The sequence below is a fragment of the Neltuma alba genome, unplaced genomic scaffold (assembly GCF_004799145.2).
Source record: "Neltuma alba isolate B1F8T4 unplaced genomic scaffold, ASM479914v2 tig00012617_pilon, whole genome shotgun sequence".
Lineage (NCBI taxonomy): Eukaryota > Viridiplantae > Streptophyta > Magnoliopsida > Fabales > Fabaceae > Neltuma > Neltuma alba.
The window spans coordinates 212357-233655 of NW_021637059.1; the positions used below are offsets into that span (position 1 = coordinate 212357).

Sequence of the window (21299 nt, forward strand, 5' to 3'; positions counted from 1 at the left end):
TTAACTTGAATGTTGATAAAACATTGGGAAAATTGCAATGAGGACCTAAGAGAATTAAATACAAAAAAGTCCCTTGAAATCATTAAATTAATCTAAAGTATTAAGGGATCTCATTGCAAGAGATTTTATTTATTTGATTAGCAAATTGTTCTTATCTTTTTTTTAAGCATGCATTGACAACTGAAAGGGTAGTCATTAACAACTTAAGGTATAATGATTAATAACTATTATGACAGATATTGACAACTCATATATTATATTTTTGTGACTTGCAGAGAAAATGTGTTATTAATACTTGCTGCGATAGTTGTTAATCGTTACATCTTGAGTTGTTAACAATTGCTCTTTCAATTGTCAATGCATACTTAAAAAAATAAGGACAATTTGGTAATTGAACAAATAAAATATCTTATAATGAGGTCATTTGAGACTTCAGATTAATTTGATAATTTTAAATGATCTTTTTATATTTAATTCTTTTAGATAACACCTTATTACAATTTTTCTAATGTTTTATCAACGTTCAAGTTAAAAGTACTAAAACTATATAGGACCATTATTGTCACACCTCTCTTTATAACCCATAATATGGCAACTAGAACCATTATAACGTGTTTCGCAGCGTTTCCGGATGAAAAATTTGAAATTTAGGATTTTACTGTTCATCCTATCAGTACACTGTTCATCCGAAATAAGCTAATTTTGAAAATTCATAACTAAATCTAGAAAAATCAAAACGATGTGGTTTCAATTTTTATGCAAAGCTTGCTAAGAGTTCTATGGAGGAAAAATAGCCATTAGGTCCAATTCCATCCAGAATAATTCCAGAAAATTTGTCAAATTATACTGTTCATTTCGTAAATTTTTGAATTTCTAGTATTTTTGCCCAACTTTGGAAGGGCATAACTCTTAGCACACAACTCCAAATTTAATGAATTACTACATGTTTTAAAGCTAAAAATGAGATCTATTTTCCTGTAAAATTTCATGCCCAAATTTCAACAATTGCCTATTATTTTATGTGCCACAAGTTTGGTACTTTTTAGGGAATTTCTATCCCCTAATGTCACTTTCTTTAATTTATCTCCCATTTTCTTCTTTCCTACACTCCTTTAACATTGCACCATCCATAATTTTAGCATAAGGGCATGTCATACAAGCATAATTTACATCACATATCATTCATAATCCATTACATTTTCAACATAAAGTTCATTAATATATTACACAACATAACATAATAGCATCACTTCCATAATGCTCCTCTATTCCAAAATCATTTCCTTGCCCTTGCCATCGGATGAATCATTCCCTATTTGAGACATAATTTAACATAGGGAGAATGAGATTTCAAAGAAATCCCAGTAGCATATGAATTATAATGATCATGTAAATCAAACAAGTTAAAATGCGACATGTTGTATAACTTCAAGACATTCTCAAGCCACATAAAATTATATCCAATATCATGCTAAGAGAGGAACATCACCACTTCCACATTAACACAATTCAATGCATTTGGCCAAAGTATAAATCAATGTCATCCAATCCACAAAGATCACAACACAAGTTCCTTAATTCATGCAACAAACATAATCACATTAAACAAGCAAGATAAACAATCAAATTATAATTCAAAGCTACCTTTGTAAAGCTTGTCCAATTAATTCCTCCAAGGAGCAATGCTTCTCCTTAATTCCTCCTCTCAATGCCTATTAAACCAAGCATAAACATAGGCCATATTAATCACAAAACAACTTAATTCCAATACTTGAACATTAACTCAACAATTTTCCCCCTTTTTCCTTGATTTTTAACAATATGATTCCTCCTTTAGAATCAATCATCTCATGGCTCAATCCTACATAATTTTTCATGAGGAATCCAATGGTGAAATCAGATTTTAAAAATTCATACTCCTTCCCCATGAAGATCACTTGGCCAAATAGGGGGTTCTTAACTTCCAAAAATTCCATTTTTGATTCCAATGATTTTAAACACTTTCCAACAACATATCCCTACACAAAAACATGTTTTAAAGCCATTGGAATCATCAAATCAAGCAAAATCAAATTGCTTCTGCATGAACAGTGCTGGATGAAAATTTCCCTTTGAACCCTAACCTTGATTTCATCCAAAAATCAATCCATACACCACTTAATCTTCCTTATTCCACTTGATTATTAAGGTTTCTATCCTTCCCTAAGCATCACACATCTCAACCAAATTTCTCAGAATTTGTTAGCATTTTCCCAACCAAAAATCCTTGTTTAATCAATGTAAAACTTAGAGATATTGATTCTTGGACATACCTTAGTGTTTCCTTGAAGTAAGTTGGATGATTTCTTACCTAAAACTCCTCAAGAATTTCGTGTAAAATGGCTGGATGAACAGTGGTAGAGTTTCCTCTTAGTTTTCCCAATTTTCTAACATTTTCTTTGTATTTTTAAGGGTATTTATAGAAAAATTCCATCTGCCCTCTTGCCCCCTGATTTAGACGAAATTAGACACCTAAGGAGGTGTATGTGGCAGCCATCAAGTGTCTCAAACCTTTAGATCTCACCATGTGGCATTTCTCTAGATTTTTCCACACAAATATCCTTTAATTTTGCATTTTATTTAATAAAAATAGAGGAACCTGGAAGGTGCACGAAATTGGGCCTTTAATAGGTCCACTGTGGGACCCACAAATGGTTTGGGCTGGCCCACAAACCAAATCACTATCTCAAACCAATTGGAAACTTTATCGGTTACTATTTACTAGTAACATTCTATAATTTTTTCAGACCTCCAAAAATTCATTTCTCTCCATGATAATTCACCTTTTAATATGAAAATATTATCTGGAAATTTTCATAATTTTTGGTCACCTCTAGGTATTTATTTTGAATTTTCTCTGATTAGGCCTTTATCGGTAAATCTGAGGGAAAATAAATCTCCTAAAATTAATTCCTGATCTTTCAAGACCTAAAATCAATTTTATAAATTTAAATAAACATTTATATGAATTTTTCATCAATCTCCCAAATTTATTGAGGCCTCTAACTCATTAAAATAATTATTTTCCTTCAATTTCCTAATAATTTCCCGAAAAACCTCCGTTTATGGGAAATTCCATAATAGTTCATTTTCACCGAAATTCCATCTTTCAGGCCTCAACCAAGTTTCCAAAACCTTTACTCTACACTTTTCCCATTTTTTTGGGAATTTTCTAGAATCGGAGGTAGTGTATGATAGAGTCGTTAGAAGAACCTTAAGCTAAACCTAAGCCATGTGCTATAAAATTTGTTTTCAGCTTATTTTGATCACTATAAAAAGATTGACTTTTAGTGACGACTAAAAGCCAAAAAGTCATCATTGAAAGTTTTCAGCAGTGATAGTCAAATCATTATTGTAGCAACTATCACTGAAACTTATTAGTGGCGATAAAAAGAGTTGCTATACTGAAAGACCCTTTTGTGTCGTAGTTGAAAATGTCACAAGAGAAAATAGGACCACTGTCAGCCATCGCCACATCATCACTTGCTGGCAATCAACTGTCACCACCTCATCGTTGGCTGCCAGATGTCACCACGTCACTTGCCACTTTGCCTATGCCACGTGTCCACACCTTGACGCACCACGTCATCAACTGGATATTATCACCATAAATATGGTCCTTCCATGGTTTGAACTTCTAAGCTTCTCCTTTTGCATCCCTTCGTTTTGTCATTGAGTTGGAATGAAGTTGGTGATTATTATTGTAAAATCAAATAATAATAATAATAATAATAATAATAATATATAATAAATAGACTTTCCGCGGTGATAAAAAGTTGCCATTGAATCTACTTTTAGCGGCGACTAAAAATGCTGCTGCTAAAGACCATTAAATTAAATATTGTTAAATAATAATAGTATTATTAGATAATTATATTTAATTTTCTTATTTGATTAAAATATTTATTTATAATATCCAATTTGTATAAGAAAATATAATTCATACAATATTATTTTTTATATTTTTTATTTCTTATTATTTAAGCCATTATATTATTTATTTTAATATTTATATTTATAATTATGAAATGTGAAAATAGTATATATATAATAGATAATGAAATTTTATTATGATTATTTAACTCTATCACACGCACACAATTATAATATCTCACCTTCAATTCATACACACACTTATTCCTTCCTCCTTCCCTCTCACTCTCACACATACCATATTATCTCTCTAACCTTCTCTTTCTCTCTCTCTCTCGACATAACAATATGTAAAAATACTTTATTTTGTCATAACAAATCACATTAATGAACAAACTTATTGTCTAAATATAATTTTTTTATAAAAGAACTTAAAATAATAATAAGAAGTTAAAATAAACTTTCAATGGCAACAAAAAGTCACCACTGAAACCGCCGTTTAGCGATGACCAAAAATGTCACTGGTGAAAGGTGCTTTTAGTGGTGGCATGTTGAGTTGCGCTAAAAGCTTCTTTTAGCGGCAACAATAACTATCGCCACTAAATTCCTTTTCAATTGCGATATTAGAAATCACCACTAAAAGTATCACTTTTGAAAATTGACTTTTAGTGGTGACTCTAAAACTAAAAAGTTGCCAATAAAAGTACACTTTCAATGATGACATTTATGATCACCACTAAAAATAAGATTTTTAGGGCGACTCTTAATGTCGCCACTGAAAGTCATCACTGAATAACTTTCTCTTTATAGTGGATATATATATGTGTATATGTACATACACTCATCAAAGTATGCTGAAAATATAATTTTCTTCCCAATATTTAGTTTAAAGTTCTCTCAACATAAGTATCCCCCATTTAGTTTAATTTTATTGATGGTATTTATGCTTAGCATGAAATAATAAATTGTCTTTTCACTATGACATTGATATTAGCCTCCCTAATAATAGAAATTTCCACCACGTACAATTTGACATTCACAATCATATTTTATTAATATATAAATCTACGCGTGTGTAGACACACACACGCATATATAAGAGCGATTGGCTAGTGTTTATAATAAACCAAATTTTTTTTAATTGCAGATCAGAAAGAGAGGGTGAGAGAGATCAAAATGTGGAGGCTGAAGATAGGAGAGGGAGGGAAAGATCCTTATATATTTAGTACAAACAACTTTAGTGGAAGGCAAATATGGGAGTTTCATGCTGATGAAGGAATTCCAGAAGAACAAGCTGAAGTTGAAGCTGCTCGTCAAAACTTCTACAACAATCGATTCAACCTTAAGCCCTGTGGAGACCTTCTATGGCGTTTTCAGGTCTCTCTCTTCCATTTCTTCTTCACTTTTTACGTCCACATATGTTCTATCTCGAGCATCTATATGATGAATACATACTCATCATTATGTACTCCCTGCTCTTTCTAATATAAGAGTTACTTAGAGGATTAAATTTGGTTATAAATATAATATCTTAATTTACTTTGTCACTCAAATCTATAATTTTTTTTCTCCATAATATATATATTGATAGCAAGGAGTTCTCATCAAGGGGTAGTTTTGATGCATATAACTAAGAGAGTAGTTTAAGAAAATAAATATATATTTGATACAAATAACCAACTTAACTAATTTTCTTAATCATTTTTAGTTATCTAATCATATATACATATTAAAGACCAAAGGTAGTATGTATGCATGCCATTGATAGTTTTTTCAGACAAAAGTTTTTACGCATTTTATCTATGACGTTTCTATTCCCCCCCCCCCCCTCACTCTTTCACTTCTTGGACTCTCTTCTCTTTAACACTCAGCTCCTGTCTTTAATATAAAATGTCTTGTAAAAGGTTTTTATGATCCTAATTTTGTGAAAAGTCAATTATATTAGATTCCTCTTGTCCTCAAGAATACTCTTATTAAAATACCACTTTGATTTTATTTTATTTATATGTTATCTTTAGCATATTTCAATGAAACAAGTGAAAAACTATGAAACCTATCTGAAAAATTAAGTTTCCAACTTTTTACCACTATTAGTTATTATACACATTTTCATATGCACTTGTATTTGCATATTTTGATTTCGATTATTTCCTCAATCAAAGCAGCCACTTTCATGCATTAATTATTTGCTATAATCGCTTAAACCTCAAGGCGAAGGTACGCTATTTTGTTCACGTAATTATCAATAAATCTTTTCATGTACGTACCTAGCTAGCTTTCCATGGCATTTCGGGGGCTCTTTCCTTCATTTGTTCCAAGAGTCGTACAAGTACTGTTTTCTCTTAGGTTAATAACTCTCTAACTGTTCTCTCTTTCTTTTTTAACGTGTATTCTTCTACTTTACTTGTATAGTTATATATTTTGATTTTGATTTCCTCTCCAAATAAGTATCACAACATTGTAGATTACGTACGCTAACGAAACAGCCAATTCCGTGAACTAATTATATATTTGGCAAATCGAGCTGATGCATTGACAAATATTGTATTTCCGCCTTGTACTACCTCCTCCAGTCTCAAATAAAAACTAGTTAAGGGTTGAGTTTGATAAATATTGTTTCCCGTGATTAGTTTTTTAAAATTATTTCTATTGGTTGCACATATTAAGATTGTTTGAATTGAGGAGTATAGTTTCACTGTTTTCCTGAGTCATACTGGTTTGCTTCTTCCCAGAGTTAGTTGCTTGCTTGCTCGGATAGGCCAAGAAGCCGGGTCATCAGTTTTTGAGTCAACCTGGCCAGTCAGAGTTTTCAGACATTCCTAAATATAATATCTCAATTTATTTTGCTCCCCATAATTATTATTATTTTTCCTAAACTATCCTAATTGATTGCACATGATAAGAGAGTTTGTATGAATATAGTTTCAATGCAAATAATTTAAAAAGGTATTCGAGAGTAAACAAAATATATTTTTTACAAATAATTAATTTAACTAGTTTTTTTAATCTATCCAACTTAATTAAGTAGATATTATATTAAGTACATGAAATAGTACTTTAATTTGTTACTCTCTCTCTCTCTATATATATATTAACTATTAATGGTGATTGACTTTATGCAGTTCTTGAGGGAAAAGAATTTTAAGCAAACGATACCAAGGGTGAAGATAGAGAAAGGAGAGGAAATAAGTGATGAAAAGGTTGGTAACACTGTGAGAAGGGCAAGTCATTATCTAAGTGCATTGCAGTCAAAAGATGGTCACTGGCCTGCTCAAATTGCTGGATGTCTCTATTTCATGCAACCTCTGGTATATATACCCATCATGTACACGCATATGCATATTTTACTGTGCTATAAGAAATACAACAAATAGGTCTTTGGAGTTAGAAGTCTTATTTATAAAATTTACATAAATGATGTATGAAATTTTAATTTTTTTTAAAGTTTTGTTCTCATTAATAACCTCTTACATTATTGTATTAATTTTTTACCTGTTTTTTTCACTCTTCACAAATAATAAGATTTTTTTAAAAGAATATATTTTTTTACACACACATTGCATTTATCCGGTTTTAACTGATTTTTTAATTTACATGATCCCATTATTTGTATTCTATATTCATAACCAAAGGGAGTATAGAAGTACAATGCTATAAAAATTTAAAAGGAAAAAAAAAAAAAAGCACGGGACTGGGGTCCACATCTTAGTGGGCCCACCAATAGCAAATGTCTTTCTTCCTTTCTCCTTAGATAATCATACTATTGTAATAAAGAATCAGCATAATTTCCACGCTAATCACAATTCTATAATACTTTGGATTCTAGAAATTTTAGAAGGTGCGCGCGCGCGCATGGGTGTGCTATATATGTATTGTAATAAGAATAAAGAATTATCAAATTTATGTCACAAGTTCCAATTAATCCTACTTCATTTTCATATTAAATAAATATTAAACGAGATCAAATGGGCATCAATGGTACAGGTATTTTGCATGTATATTACTGGTCATCTTGATGCTGTGTTCCCGGAAGAATATCGTAAAGAAATCCTTCGATACCTATATAATCACCAGGTATATATGACATATATACATAGTTAAGCATCAAAACCTGCTTTATTGTATCGGTCATATGTTACGGTTTTAAGTTTTCATGTGTGTGTGTGTGTGTTTTAAAAGAATGAGGATGGAGGGTGGGGCCTACACATAGAGGGACACAGTACCATGTTCTGTACTGCTCTGAGTTATATATGCATGCGAATGCTTGGAGAAGGACCCAACGGAGGCAAAGACAATGCTTGTTTCAGAGCTCAAAAATGGATTCTTGATCATGGTGGTGCCACCTACATACCCTCTTGGGGAAAGACTTGGCTCTCAGTACGTTCTATTTTGTTCATTCCCTCCATGTTTGGTTTTATGCATGTATATATATACGTACGTACGTATGTAGGCATGTATGTAGGTACGTCTCATATATATGTTGTTGTAGATACTTGGATTGTTTGAGTGGAGTGGAACAAATCCAATGCCACCAGAGTTCTGGCTCCTTCCACCGTTCCTTCCTATGCATCCAGGTATGTAATTCAATGGTGGACATACATTTCTAATATCAATTTTAGATTTGGAGGTTTAATCGTGTTTTAATTTCATGTGATATCTACTATCTCTGGTACTAAATATAAGAACTTAATCATTCTGTCTCCTAAATTTATAATGTATTTTCAAAAACTTTCTTGTTAATTGTAAAGTATTTCTATGTAAGTGTATTTTCAATATACATGATTGAATAAGGGCAATTTAAGGAAGTCAACACACATTTGTTGCAAATAACTAAAATTTTTTAATCTCCTAAAACTAGTTAGCTAATTCTTATATTAAAGATCAGAGATAGAGTCCCTTAATTTTCTGTTGATATTTTCTATTCATCATTTTAATTTTATTATATTGTAATTTTTCATGCTATATATGGTTTTTTGCTTTCTAATCATTAGAGGTTTTTGTGAGTCAGTCCAAAGATATATGATAAGATCTTATATATATATATATATATATATATATATTGTGCGACTAAAAAACTAATCATAACTCTATAAGTGGACGTGGCGAGTGCCACCAAAGGTAAGTTAAGTTATTTCAGTGTAAGTGACAATTAGTGTGTTAAAGTTAAAAAACTTCAATACTAATTCTATTGCATTATCTAATAATAATATCTTCCACGATATTGTAATTAATGCAGCTAAAATGTGGTGTTATTGCCGCTTGGTTTACATGCCTATGTCGTATTTGTATGGGAAAAGGTTTGTGGGTCCCATCACACCTCTTATTCTTCAGCTCAGACAAGAACTCTACCTTCAACCTTACCATCAAATTCATTGGAATGAAGCTCGTCGCCTTTGTGCAAAGGTGAGTTTAATTTTACTTTAGTCTCTGATAATTCATCCCTATATATATATATATTGACACAAACAAGTTAGCTTGTTGATTTCTCCTAATTAAGGAACAATAAATTGTATATCACGGATAATTAATGTCGAATATATATATCATTACAGGAAGATCTTTACTATCCACATCCCTTGATACAAGATTTGATATGGGATAGTTTATATACATTCACTGAGCCACTTCTTACTCGTTGGCCCTTCAATAAGTTGGTAAGAAAGAAAGCTCTTCAAGTAACAATAAAGCATATTCACTATGAAGATGAAACTAGTCGATACATAACTATTGGCGGCGTTGAAAAGGTAATATTAATTACGATGACTCAATTAATGCCAAGCACTTTGATATGATTATTGCTTGTGGCGTGAACATGCTTTTAATTAATCAGTATTTAATTTCCCTTTTACGTCATTTGCCACAGGTTTTGTGTATGCTAGCTTGTTGGGTTGAAGATCCGAATGGAGATGCCTTTAAGAAGCATCTTGCTAGGATTCCTGATTACATATGGGTTTCTGAAGATGGAATTACCATGCAGGTAAACAAATTATTGGCTCATATATATCTTCAAGTTTATTATTTTAGCAAGACTAATTTATTTAGTGAAAATAAATATGGAAAATTCCAAAAAAAAAATGCCTCTTAGATTTCAAAATTCCAAATCAATCTTATTTACTGCACTTTAATGGTAATTAATTATATTAGAAAAGCAGATGACACCACATTTTTATAATAATTCCTGATTTAGGATTTTCAAATTTTAGAGGTATTTTTTAGGTTTTTTCCATGAAATATTTTGGGTTTAATCCATATATGCTATTAACTATCTGCAGAGTTTTGGAAGCCAACAATGGGATGCTGGTTTTGCTGTGCAAGCTTTACTTGCCACAAACCAAACTGGCGAAATTGCTTTTACTCTTGCAAGAGGGCATGACTTCATAAAGAAATCTCAGGTCAACTTTTCATTCTTATTAATTAAGAAACATTAATTGATTGGCTTGTAATTATATGAGAGTTTTTTTTTAAAATTTTTTTATGTGATGTTTTTTTTGGCATCTTATATATGATCATTTTTAAATGCTTTTGCAATAATATCTAAAAGAATAGATGTGAGTCCAATGCCGCATTGCGTAAGATTTAAGGAATGAGCCAACATTTATGGCTTATAAACAATGTGACTTACTATATTTTAAGAAAAATTACTTATTAATTTATATAGTTTTTACATAATTGTAGCTCAAACTCTAATGTTTAACTTCTTCAACTCAACCCCCAAGTTTTAGCTATTCAATTTTTTATTCACACTTTTTAAAAATCATCTGATCTTTCTGGAACTAATTAAGTTGTAATGGACAAACGGATTAAATAGCTCAAATTTGACAAATTAAGTCGCATCAAGTTAGACTCTAACAATTTGAGTTATAACCAAGACAAAATTACGAGGACTAAATAATTAATTTTCATATTTTATATCATACCAACTACACAGAAAGGAATGTGTAACAAAAAAAAGGGACAAATTTTCACAAATCCATTATTGCGACTATTTTGTAATCTGCAGTAGATTTTGAGAGAAATTTCATGAATTGAACAAATTTGAGATGGATTATACTTGATATATTAGCGACGAAACGCCAATCTGCTACAAATTAAATCTCATTTTCTTTATTTCTCCCCTAAGTAATTGATATTGATTATGATGATCTTATTAGGTTAAGGACAACCCTTTGGGTGACTTTAAAAGTATGTATCGTCACATTACAAAAGGGGCATGGACCTTCTCTGATCAGGACCATGGATGGCAAGTTTCTGATTGTACTGCAGAGGCTTTGAAGGTTAATAACTTGCCATACATTTTTTTTTGGTCAAAAAATAACTTGCTATACTTAAACAACTCACTTTGGTTGTTCCTCTTCACCTTTTATGATGTTTCCTTTTGATTGTTATATGCTTTGGTCTATTTTAGTGTTGTCTTCTTTTGTCAATGCTACCACAAGAGATTGTGGGTGAAACTATGGAAGTAGAAAGGCTTTATGATTCCATTAATCTTCTTTTGTCACTTCAGGCAAGTATTTCACATTACAATTATATATGTTTTTTCCCCTTTGTGCATTGATTCATTATATAAACTTTAAAATTCATATATTTACAGAGCAAAAATGGTGGATTTGCAGCATGGGAACCAGTGAAAGGTCAAGATTGGTTAGAAGTAAGAATCATGTCATTTGAATTAGAACTTATGTGAACAAAATAAAATACTACCTCTAGTCCTAAATGTTGAGGTTGGTTGAGGGATTTATTTTGTTCATAAATGTAAGACTCTAATCTATTTTATCTCACAAATTTAAAACTCTTTACAAATAATTAACTAAACTATTTTTCTTAATATTTATTAATTAGTTGTATATTTAACTCCTACGTTTAGGATTGGAGGGAGTAATATAGTTGGCAATAATTTGATTAGTTTGTTTTTGGGATCAGGTGCTAAATCCTACGGAATTCTTTCAAGACATCGTGGTGGAACATGAATATGTAGAATGCACTGGATCAACAATTCAAGCTTTGGTTTTATTCTCAATGCTATATCCAGGGCATAGAACAAGGGAGATTGAGAATTGTATTGAGAAAGCTGTGAAATTCCTTGAAGATACACAAACTGAGGATGGTGGATGGTATGGGAAATGGGGCGTTTGCTTCACTTATGGCACTTGGTTTGCATTAGGTGGCCTTGCTGCTGCTGGTAAGACTTACAATAATTGTCTTGCCATTCGCAAAGCTGTGAACTTTCTTCTCACATCGCAAAGGGATGATGGTGGGTGGGGTGAGAGCTATCTTTCATGTCCGAAAAAGGTACATAAATATAATTTAATTATCAATATAATATATAAAATGAGAACAATCAATATTAATTTTAGTCCCTAGGTTTTGACTCTGTTGTTAATTAATCCTTAAAAATTCATTTTATACAACTCAATGTTTATATAGTCTGACTCAGCTAAACTTGATCCCTAAACTTTAACTCAGTTCCAATAGTTTTAACAATTTGAAATCTTAATCCCTAGAATTCATGACATATATAATTTTATATTCTAAAATATAGGGACTGATTTTTTAAATAGTAAATTATAGGAATTAAGTTACATTGAGTCAAAATTATGAATTAAGTTACAACCAAGTCAAAACGATAATAACTAAGTTGTACCGTATCAAATTTTAAGGGGAAAAAAATTACAATTGACCTACAACTATAATAATAAAAATATTAATTTTTCCTTTAAAATTTATAACCAGTTACTTGGTAGGAGAAATAGGAGAGAAACATGTTTAGCTATTTTATATACTTATAACTGTGTGCCCTTTTAGTTACCTCATCTTATGAATTCTAATAAATGATGCAGAAATATGTTCCCCTTGAAGGTAATAGAACAAATGTGGTACAAACAGCATGGGCTATGATGGGTCTAATATATGCTGGACAGGTTATTCTATTAATTCTTTATTGTGAATAGCAATTTATGTTTATTTGTAATTTTTAAAAATAAAAAATAAACTAAAATCAAATTTTATTGGAAGGTTGAGAGAGATCCATCTCCTCTTCATTGTGGAGCAAGACTCTTAATCAATGCTCAGTTGGAGAGTGGGGATTGGCCACAACAAGTTAGTACCTTCCGGTGACTCATTTAATCTGGAATAATTTTTTAATTAAACTTATGAATCAATCAATGGTAGAATTAAATGTTAATTTGTGACTTATATTTTCAGGAAATCACTGGCGTATTCAACAGGAATTGCATGCTCCATTATCCAATGTACAGAAATGTTTTTCCACTTTGGGCTCTGGCTGAATATCGGAAACGAGTTACATATATAGCTTTCTAAAGTTGAATAAATAATAGCCTAACGTATATGTAACTCATGAACACAAATAATCTCCCTAGCTTTTGAAACTTTATTATGAACTCCTCTAAAGTCTTATATTTATACCAACAATTCCCTTACAACTAGTTTTCTTGATCACTTACAGCTTAAAGTTTAAGCGGGTATATAGTTAATGAATGGGCACTATATGTGCAAATTTGATAGCTCAGGGAAATATTCATTATCAAGTTATAAAGATTAGAGGGGGTTTTTGTTCACAGTCCAAAATTCACAGAGTTTTGTATAATTTAACTTAAATAATATTACCCCCGGTCCTAATTAGAAGACCTCGTTTGTAGTCTACAAACAAGGTCTTATAATTAGAATAAGAGGAAGTAGAAGTTTTTAATCTGATGGTGAGAAGCGAAGTCCAAGCAAGAGGGGCATTATACTTTAATGTGTCTTGATGGAAGCACTCCTATTCCTTTATACATATTCGTTCCTTCCCTGTGCACTAGCCAAAATTTTAGATCAATTATGAGTCCGATCCCTTTGGTAATGAGCATCTAGTTATGATTCTCTTTCTTATGACCAAAAAAGAGTCCTTGTGTCATATTCTAAATTGTAGGTTTATAATTTAAGAAACGAGACTGAGTTAAGTGTGCTATCAAGTCCAATTAAAGAAGCCCCACGAGTGATAAAATGGCCCTCAGGGACAACTCGCAAATTAAAAATATTCTGGGATAGAGTATATATATTTTCAGAGACTTTGGGAAAGCATAAGGGTCAAAATAAAAGGAAATAGGGATTTAAATGTAAAAGACAAAGGTATAATTTAGGGGGAAAAAGATGAAAAGTGTACAAAACCTAAATTATAATTATAAATGTTTAGGGTACTTAAATGCAAATAAATATTATGATATTGTAGAATAATAGGTGATTTAGTGGATATTTTAAATTGAAAAGGACTTATAAGTTATTTTTAAACCCTTAGGAGATATTGAAGAGGATTACATGAATGACAAATTATGCCAAGGTCAAAAGTTTAATTTCTAAAAATTTCAATCTCCAGTGTAATTATGAAAATTCACCCAAAAATGCAACAAAAAAAAAAACATAAATTCAGGGGGGGCGGGGAAGGAAAATGACTTTGTAAATCGGTCTTACCGTTTTCTTCAGTGGTCTAAAAACTCATTTTTCACTTGTCTAGATGACCCACACATTTTTTATTGGTGTCATCTTTCATTTGACAAGAGAAACTCATCATATACACGCCTACCAATGACACAATTAATGAAATAGTTAATTAATATTATATTAATTATATGCATGATTATTCCATTCCATACATGTGCATACCTGAAGGAAAAAACTTAGGTCAAGTTTTATATATTCATTATGTCAAGTTCTCCAATCATATATGACTATGTATCTTTTTTTTTTTTCAATTTTATGTAGATTTATAATTAAATGCTATTAAATACTTAATATTTCAAAAATAAGATACATCATCATATATGATTAAAGAACTTAATATATATATATATATATATATGTAAGTAGTGCACATATCTGAATGATTGTTCAACCACAAACATATATATGAATTCATATAAATTTCATGCAACTTGTAATTGTATCCTTGTTTGAGCTTGTTACACGATTTAAGAGCGTTGAAGAAATTGAAAATCTATAATCGGAAAAAGACACCACGATGGTATATTATTTTCTATGTGATGACTTCAAGGAGTATTCATGTGTGGTTTTTAATTTCTTTTATAATTTTTTATGATTTTTTTAATTATATACTTATATATTACCCTGTAAAAATACCATTGTATTCTTATCCTTAGCTATCATTAGTGAATATATAGAGGCTAAAGTATATTTTTAGTTCTTTAAGTTTACACAAGATTTTGGTTTGATCTGTTATCTTTAAAAAGTATATTAAGTCCTTTAACTCAAAGATTGTTAACAAATAATGATGATATTGAGATCTTAAATATTGATAAGACTTTATCAAATGCTAAAATATTGAGTTTAATTTTCAAAAAACCATAATTGTTACAAAAAATCATCATTTAAGACTAATGATTTTAGGATTAAATGATTAAAAATATACTCTTTAAAGTTAGGGGAGTAAAATCAAATTTTTATAAATCAATGGACCTATCCATACACCGCTAGAAAAACCCCTTTTCACACCACCTTATCTTTCCCGATTTTTGCACCAGCGATACAAACGAAGTGGTGACACTTTTGTAAGAAATGATTACAATATTTACACCAGTTATTATAAGAGCAATCGATGTAATCTTTATCATTTCCAGTGGACATTAATGCAACTTATCTTTCAAAACAATGGTTATTATAAACAATCATTGCTTGAACTGAACAAACGAGCCTCTTTCATTTTCTTTCCCCTGAAGTAATGTGTTTGAACTTCAAAGGTCACAATGTCTTGTCACTATCTATTGAAAGTCAGAACTAAACTTTTCTTCCCACCATCGTCATTGTATTCAACTGCTGGCAACCCCAATGGTGAAGTGGCAAAAACCTCTCTTAGTGCATCTTCCATTCCCTCCCCCCCTCCTCACCTCCCTTATTTAACTAGCTACTGACAAAAGTAACTACGATTGAGTGTAGCCTCTACCGCTTGGTCTCTCACTTTTACACCCTTAATAAGAAAGTCAACTTCCTACTTGATGACTGGGACATTCAGTATGACTTTTGGATGACTCTCTTGCTGCCTCCTCCTCCTTCGATGAAAATGTAATCTTTTCTTGTAAAAAAATGTAATCTTTTTTTGTTTTGAAATATTTTGTAAGGGCCTACTTGCCCCAACCTCATATTATATATATATATATATATATATATATGGCTATCTTGTGACCTGATGTGTCCATTTTGTTTTATTTTATGGTCTTTTTTTTTTTTTTGCATTTTACTAATGTTTAACTCTGGTAATAGCGAACTCTAAAACTTTCCTGATGGTAAGAAGCGAACTATTAATTTCCTCGGTTTTGCTTGACTGAAATTTACACCAATTGTGATGAAAACTGATTTAGTAATGAACATTACATGGCTCTATCGTGTCTGATGTAATATGTCAATGTGACACTGATCTTTAGGTATAATTGGGTAAATCTTTTAACCTAGCTATATAAGGGCTCTCCCGCGCTCAATTTCCTGACCTTAAGAAACACTCTTTGCCTGTACTCTCTCCTCTTGAGTTGTGGTGGGACATTGTTGAGTGTTTATGACATCCCTTCTGTTGACGTGCTGTTGTCATCTATCCCTATTTTTGTCATCATTCTATTCTTGTCGTAAGTAACATTGTCATCGTTTTGTTTTTGCCCTAAGCGATTTGTCTAAATCCTAATACTCATGCTCGTTCCATTCGAGATCTTCATCGTCGCCATCAATGTCGTGGGTCTTTGCCATCAATGTCATCAAGTTTTTGTTGTCAATCACATGGGGTATAACACAAAAGCAGGCCTACCTTCACACACACAATATACATGTGTGTGTGTATTGTCTCTTTCCATATTTAGGGTAACGATGAAAATCATGAATTGCAATTTTAATTCTCCAAATCTATTTTTATTTGCATTAAAATCAATTCCAGCATAGCAAACGAGTGGGGAACCTACCCATATATGATCTATGAAGAAATAGATATATTAGTAGTAGTAAACCCTACTTTTACCAACACGGGTTGGAGCAAGTGGTAAAGTGCATGTGTTCCCTTAAATGTCTTTAGTCCTAGTTTCGATCTTTGGGACGACGTGTATAGAGAAAATCTACTCGGAAGGGGCGCACAGTCATTGAATTGCTTGACACCCCAGGGGATTAGTCTCTTGCCTACTAGGGGATACCCTTGGTGCTCGCCCAAAAAAAAAAACTCTACTTTTATGGGAACCATATGTCAAAAATACGAGAGCTATATGCCTACGTGCTATTCTATTTCTCTTTTTGTTTAAGCAAACTTTAGAATCTCCCCACCCCGTTTCATCTTACGATCATATCACCCACCTTACATATATATATTTTATATATTGAGTGCTTATATTGAAATGTACTACTTCAGTCCTTAGTATTAGAGCTAGCTAGAACAACCATTTAATGAAATATTTAATATGTGTAACTACTATAAGGACTACTGTGAGAAAATAAATAAATATGAGAGACAAAGTGGAATAAAGTCTTATATTAAAGACCAAATTAAATATCAAAGTAGTTTTGATATTAATGATCAGAGGTAGTAATGTTAAGAAATACTAGCAAGCCTTTGCAAATATGTGCAGTCATGAAATCACACTCCACCAACTGGTTGCAGCCTTCTCTCAAGTTTGTCCACACAAACAATATAATCTAATCAACAATTGTAATGTCCCAAATTTTGTGAATATAATTAAGACATGATTGAGGAAATATTTTGGAGAAATTTTCAAGATTTAAATCCCTCAAAATATAGCCCAAATAATTATAAAGATAATTTTGGGGATTTAGGACCTACTTTCTTGAAAAATTCAAGAAAATAAGTAGGAGTTGATTTTTCACCCAAAATTTTTAGAGAAATTATTTTATGGGTCAAGAGAGCTATTGGAGAAGGAAAATCCATACTAAACATTATGGAGTAATTTCTGAATTTATCTTATAATTTTAGAAAAAGAGAAAAAGGATGAAACTGAAAACAAGTAAAACATAGAAGTGCAAAATGGTACTTTCCTCACCCCTCACCCTTATATTATGCCATCACACCTTCTCGTGACCCTAGGTATCCTTTACCTACCCACCTATATTGGTTTCGGGTATAGGCACCTTTTTTTTGAAGGTCATTTAAGCTTTTCTTGGGAGTCTGGCATGGGTTACTTCAGCACTATAGTGTGTGGTATCCCTTCTTACCCTTGAAACAACCTTCCTAAATAAATTAATAAATTTAACTTTTTTAGAGAAGTTCAAGAAATATATTTTTTATAACCAAACTATGCTAACAACAAACTCAAATCTATACAATCATATAAAGTAACTTATTATATAATAAGATTATCCGTGATAGAAAAGAGTAGCACTTAATTATCCATCCTCTTACAAATAAAAAAAACTTTTCTTAACTCATTCAAGAGCAAACAACATTAGAAAAGATCAGTCTCATCTAATATGGTTATAAAATAATATATTGTATAGCTCATAAATCAAAATAGTAAGACTAATAAATTAATAAGCGATCCTAGGCTTCTAGCCAACTACCAACATGCATATCACAACATAACAAATAAAAGAACACAAAAATATGATAATGCATAAATCAATTAAACACAAATTGTCCTGTGATGGCAATATATAGGAAACAACATAACTTATAGATCGAGGAGGTGCCACAAGTCATTATTGTAGCTTTACTCCTGCTAGGCCTTCCTTGATGTCCCTCCTCTAAGAGTCTATTTGGCTCAATGAGTAGAAGGGGAGGGGAGGGATTTTAATGGAGGGTAGTAGAGGGGAGGAGAGTGGAAGGATTTTAATATTACTTTATTTGGATTTATAAAAAGGGAGGGGAGAGGAGGAGTTTTAATATTACCTTGTTTGGTTTATGAGGGGAGGGGAGGGAAAATATTTTAACAGGGACAATTTTGCCCTTATTTTGTTTAAGATATGGGCATAATGGTCATAACATGGCAAAATATGGGCATAATAGTCAACGCATGGCAAAATATTGCCCTTTCCCTCCAAATCCTCCCAATTTTGGAGGGGAGGTTGAGGAGGGGAAGGGAGGAAAAAATTTTTAAAATTTTTTCTCCCCTCCTAAAATTTGTGTGTTGCCAAATAAGGGAAAATAATTAAAATCCTTCCCCTTCCCTTCCCTCCCTTCCAAATCCCTCATACCAAACACACCCTAAAGCTTTTACTTGGAAAATGTTAAATAATAGGGGTGAGACAATATCTCAATAACTAAATACCTACTTATCACACACATTAGCATGGACTAGCGAGGTGTCGAGTGGGATATAAAGAGTTAATAACAGTCAATAGACATTTATTTAACAGCTAAACTCACAATGACCATATAAGTCAAATATTTCTACTAGTCTCATGCAGTTGATAATTTTAGAAGAGATAACATACTTTTCATTTATTTAAAAGATATAAATATCAATGAAGATTTCATGTCATATGCAATCCATGAGCCCAAATCCATCCTTATATCTTCCTTATTTCCGTTGATTTAATCCATGGGCTTAGCTCTTTTCATTTGACTTATTACTCTTACAAGCACACCACATGAGTGATATGAACTGGTCAAAGATCACAGAGCACTTGGTGGACCATAGATCCCTTCTCAAAGAACTAGTGGAGTGTCATTGTTGCTCGAAGAACTAGTGGAATAATAATAGTGGCTAACTATGGAGCTCCGTATGGAGGCCAATACTACGTGGCAAGTATATATATTTCAATAACTTCAGTTATCTCCTCCACAACCCATACCAAATGCACATGATTCAAAACATTCAAATGGAGAATATACATATATACAGGAACATAACTCATTAAAACTTTAAATCACACATCATATTCCAATGATTGATTATTTCCATACTCATTTTATTCAGTTCCCTTTTAAAAGAAATATATTCCACAAGACGGTTTATGTAAATAAAAACTTCATATAAAAGAATTCAATTATAAAAGCCACGCACTAATACATACCAGAACATGAAACAGATAGAAATTTAGTTACCTAGTCTCCTTGTTAACAATCAATTATAAACGAGACTCGTACTCAAACATGCCACAATAGGGTTCATATCTACAAATGGAATTAAAATATTATCTTTATAGTAGCAGAGTAAGTTACTCATAAAATTCTAGCCTTTAACTCCCCCTCTGACCCATTCACTGTTACTCAGAATTTTAGCTCAAGAGGCTTTTTCTAAGGTTTGTAGTAAGAAAACATATATATATATATATATATATATATGTATGTATAATGACTTAGATTCAAATCCTAGGCTCTCTTAACTTATATTATCCTTTAATTATTAGGTTATATCATTAGAATCACCAACTTTGTAATCTAGATAGAAAACCCCCAATTTATAGCTTATGTTCTATCTTTAAAGAACTTAGACAAATATATTTAATTTGAGTTAATTTATTCTCACTATAAAAGTTTAATTATTGATCCAACCATTTAATTTAATGTCTTACATGTCATAAGTCTACTCTTAAAATTTTGGGTCAATCCAACAGTGAACAAATTTAAAAACACTAATTTACTATTTAGGATTCTATCTATCAAATCTGGAAAATTTTTTTAAGAATGTACATAATAACTTGTAACTCATTAGAATCAGATTGACAATCCAACCATTAAAATTGACTAGTTGGATGTCCCAAACTAGCTAACCAAATTTCAAACTAATCCAACAGTTCACAAACTCAAAACTAACACTTGTTTGAGACTGCTTCAGATATCTGCGCAAATTATTTGTTTACTCTTAACTCTACCTACTACCTCCTATATATAGGCTCCTAGAACTCCCTCATTTTAGTATTCAGTCGATGTGGGATTTTTATATCATGTTGTGCTATTTATTTCTATAACATTACACATACATATTCTCACACACAAAGTCATGATTAATTAAATTTGCTTATATTTTAACCTTTATTAACTTTTTGCTAAAAAATATTTATTTATAAATTTAATTAAATTCCAGGCATAACAATTTAGGATGTTACAACCCTAAAATAGCAGGGGCACCTTGTCTCCTTTTGAACCGATAACCATCTTTTGGCTAACCTATCCTCCTCCATCCCTCGGGACTAACAAAAGGTCTCCTTCCCTATTTTTATCTGCAAGCCGAGAGAAAATCAGAGAGAGGCTGAGCGAAAACGTTGGAGTTAGACAGAAGTACATCGCCAGTGAAGTGGTGATTGGAGGGGAGAAGTTTACATGCAATGGTGTTTTCTGACTGAGGTAAGACCGATTAACACCCTCAAATCCTTATTATTATTATTATTATTATTATTATTATTATTATTATTATTATTATTATTATTATTATTATTATTTTGTTTTCTGCACC

At 31.6% G+C, this 21299-nt stretch overlaps 1 protein-coding gene across 2 annotated transcripts in view; it reads left to right on the forward strand.

Moving 5' to 3' along the window:
- Window positions 1–13340, forward strand: part of LOC114729250 (beta-amyrin synthase-like) — a 62019-nt gene extending 48679 nt beyond the window's left edge. The window contains exons 18-33 of one of the 2 annotated variants that reach the window (XM_028916241.1): window positions 5083–5289; window positions 7035–7220; window positions 7897–7986; window positions 8092–8289; window positions 8402–8486; window positions 9149–9315; window positions 9465–9656; window positions 9776–9889; window positions 10185–10304; window positions 11064–11186; window positions 11318–11416; window positions 11504–11560; window positions 11833–12201; window positions 12750–12830; window positions 12925–13008; window positions 13114–13340. In XM_028916241.1, coding sequence (XP_028772074.1) covers window positions 5083–5289; window positions 7035–7220; window positions 7897–7986; window positions 8092–8289; window positions 8402–8486; window positions 9149–9315; window positions 9465–9656; window positions 9776–9889; window positions 10185–10304; window positions 11064–11186; window positions 11318–11416; window positions 11504–11560; window positions 11833–12201; window positions 12750–12830; window positions 12925–13008; window positions 13114–13230 — 2289 coding nt within the window. In that variant the 3' untranslated portion in view covers window positions 13231–13340. The remainder of the gene's footprint in view (window positions 1–5082; window positions 5290–7034; window positions 7221–7896; window positions 7987–8091; window positions 8290–8401; window positions 8487–9148; window positions 9316–9464; window positions 9657–9775; window positions 9890–10184; window positions 10305–11063; window positions 11187–11317; window positions 11417–11503; window positions 11561–11832; window positions 12202–12749; window positions 12831–12924; window positions 13009–13113) is intronic. The other variant, XM_028916240.1, reaches the window with a different exon arrangement.
- The last annotated feature ends 7959 nt before the right edge of the window (window positions 13341–21299 follow it).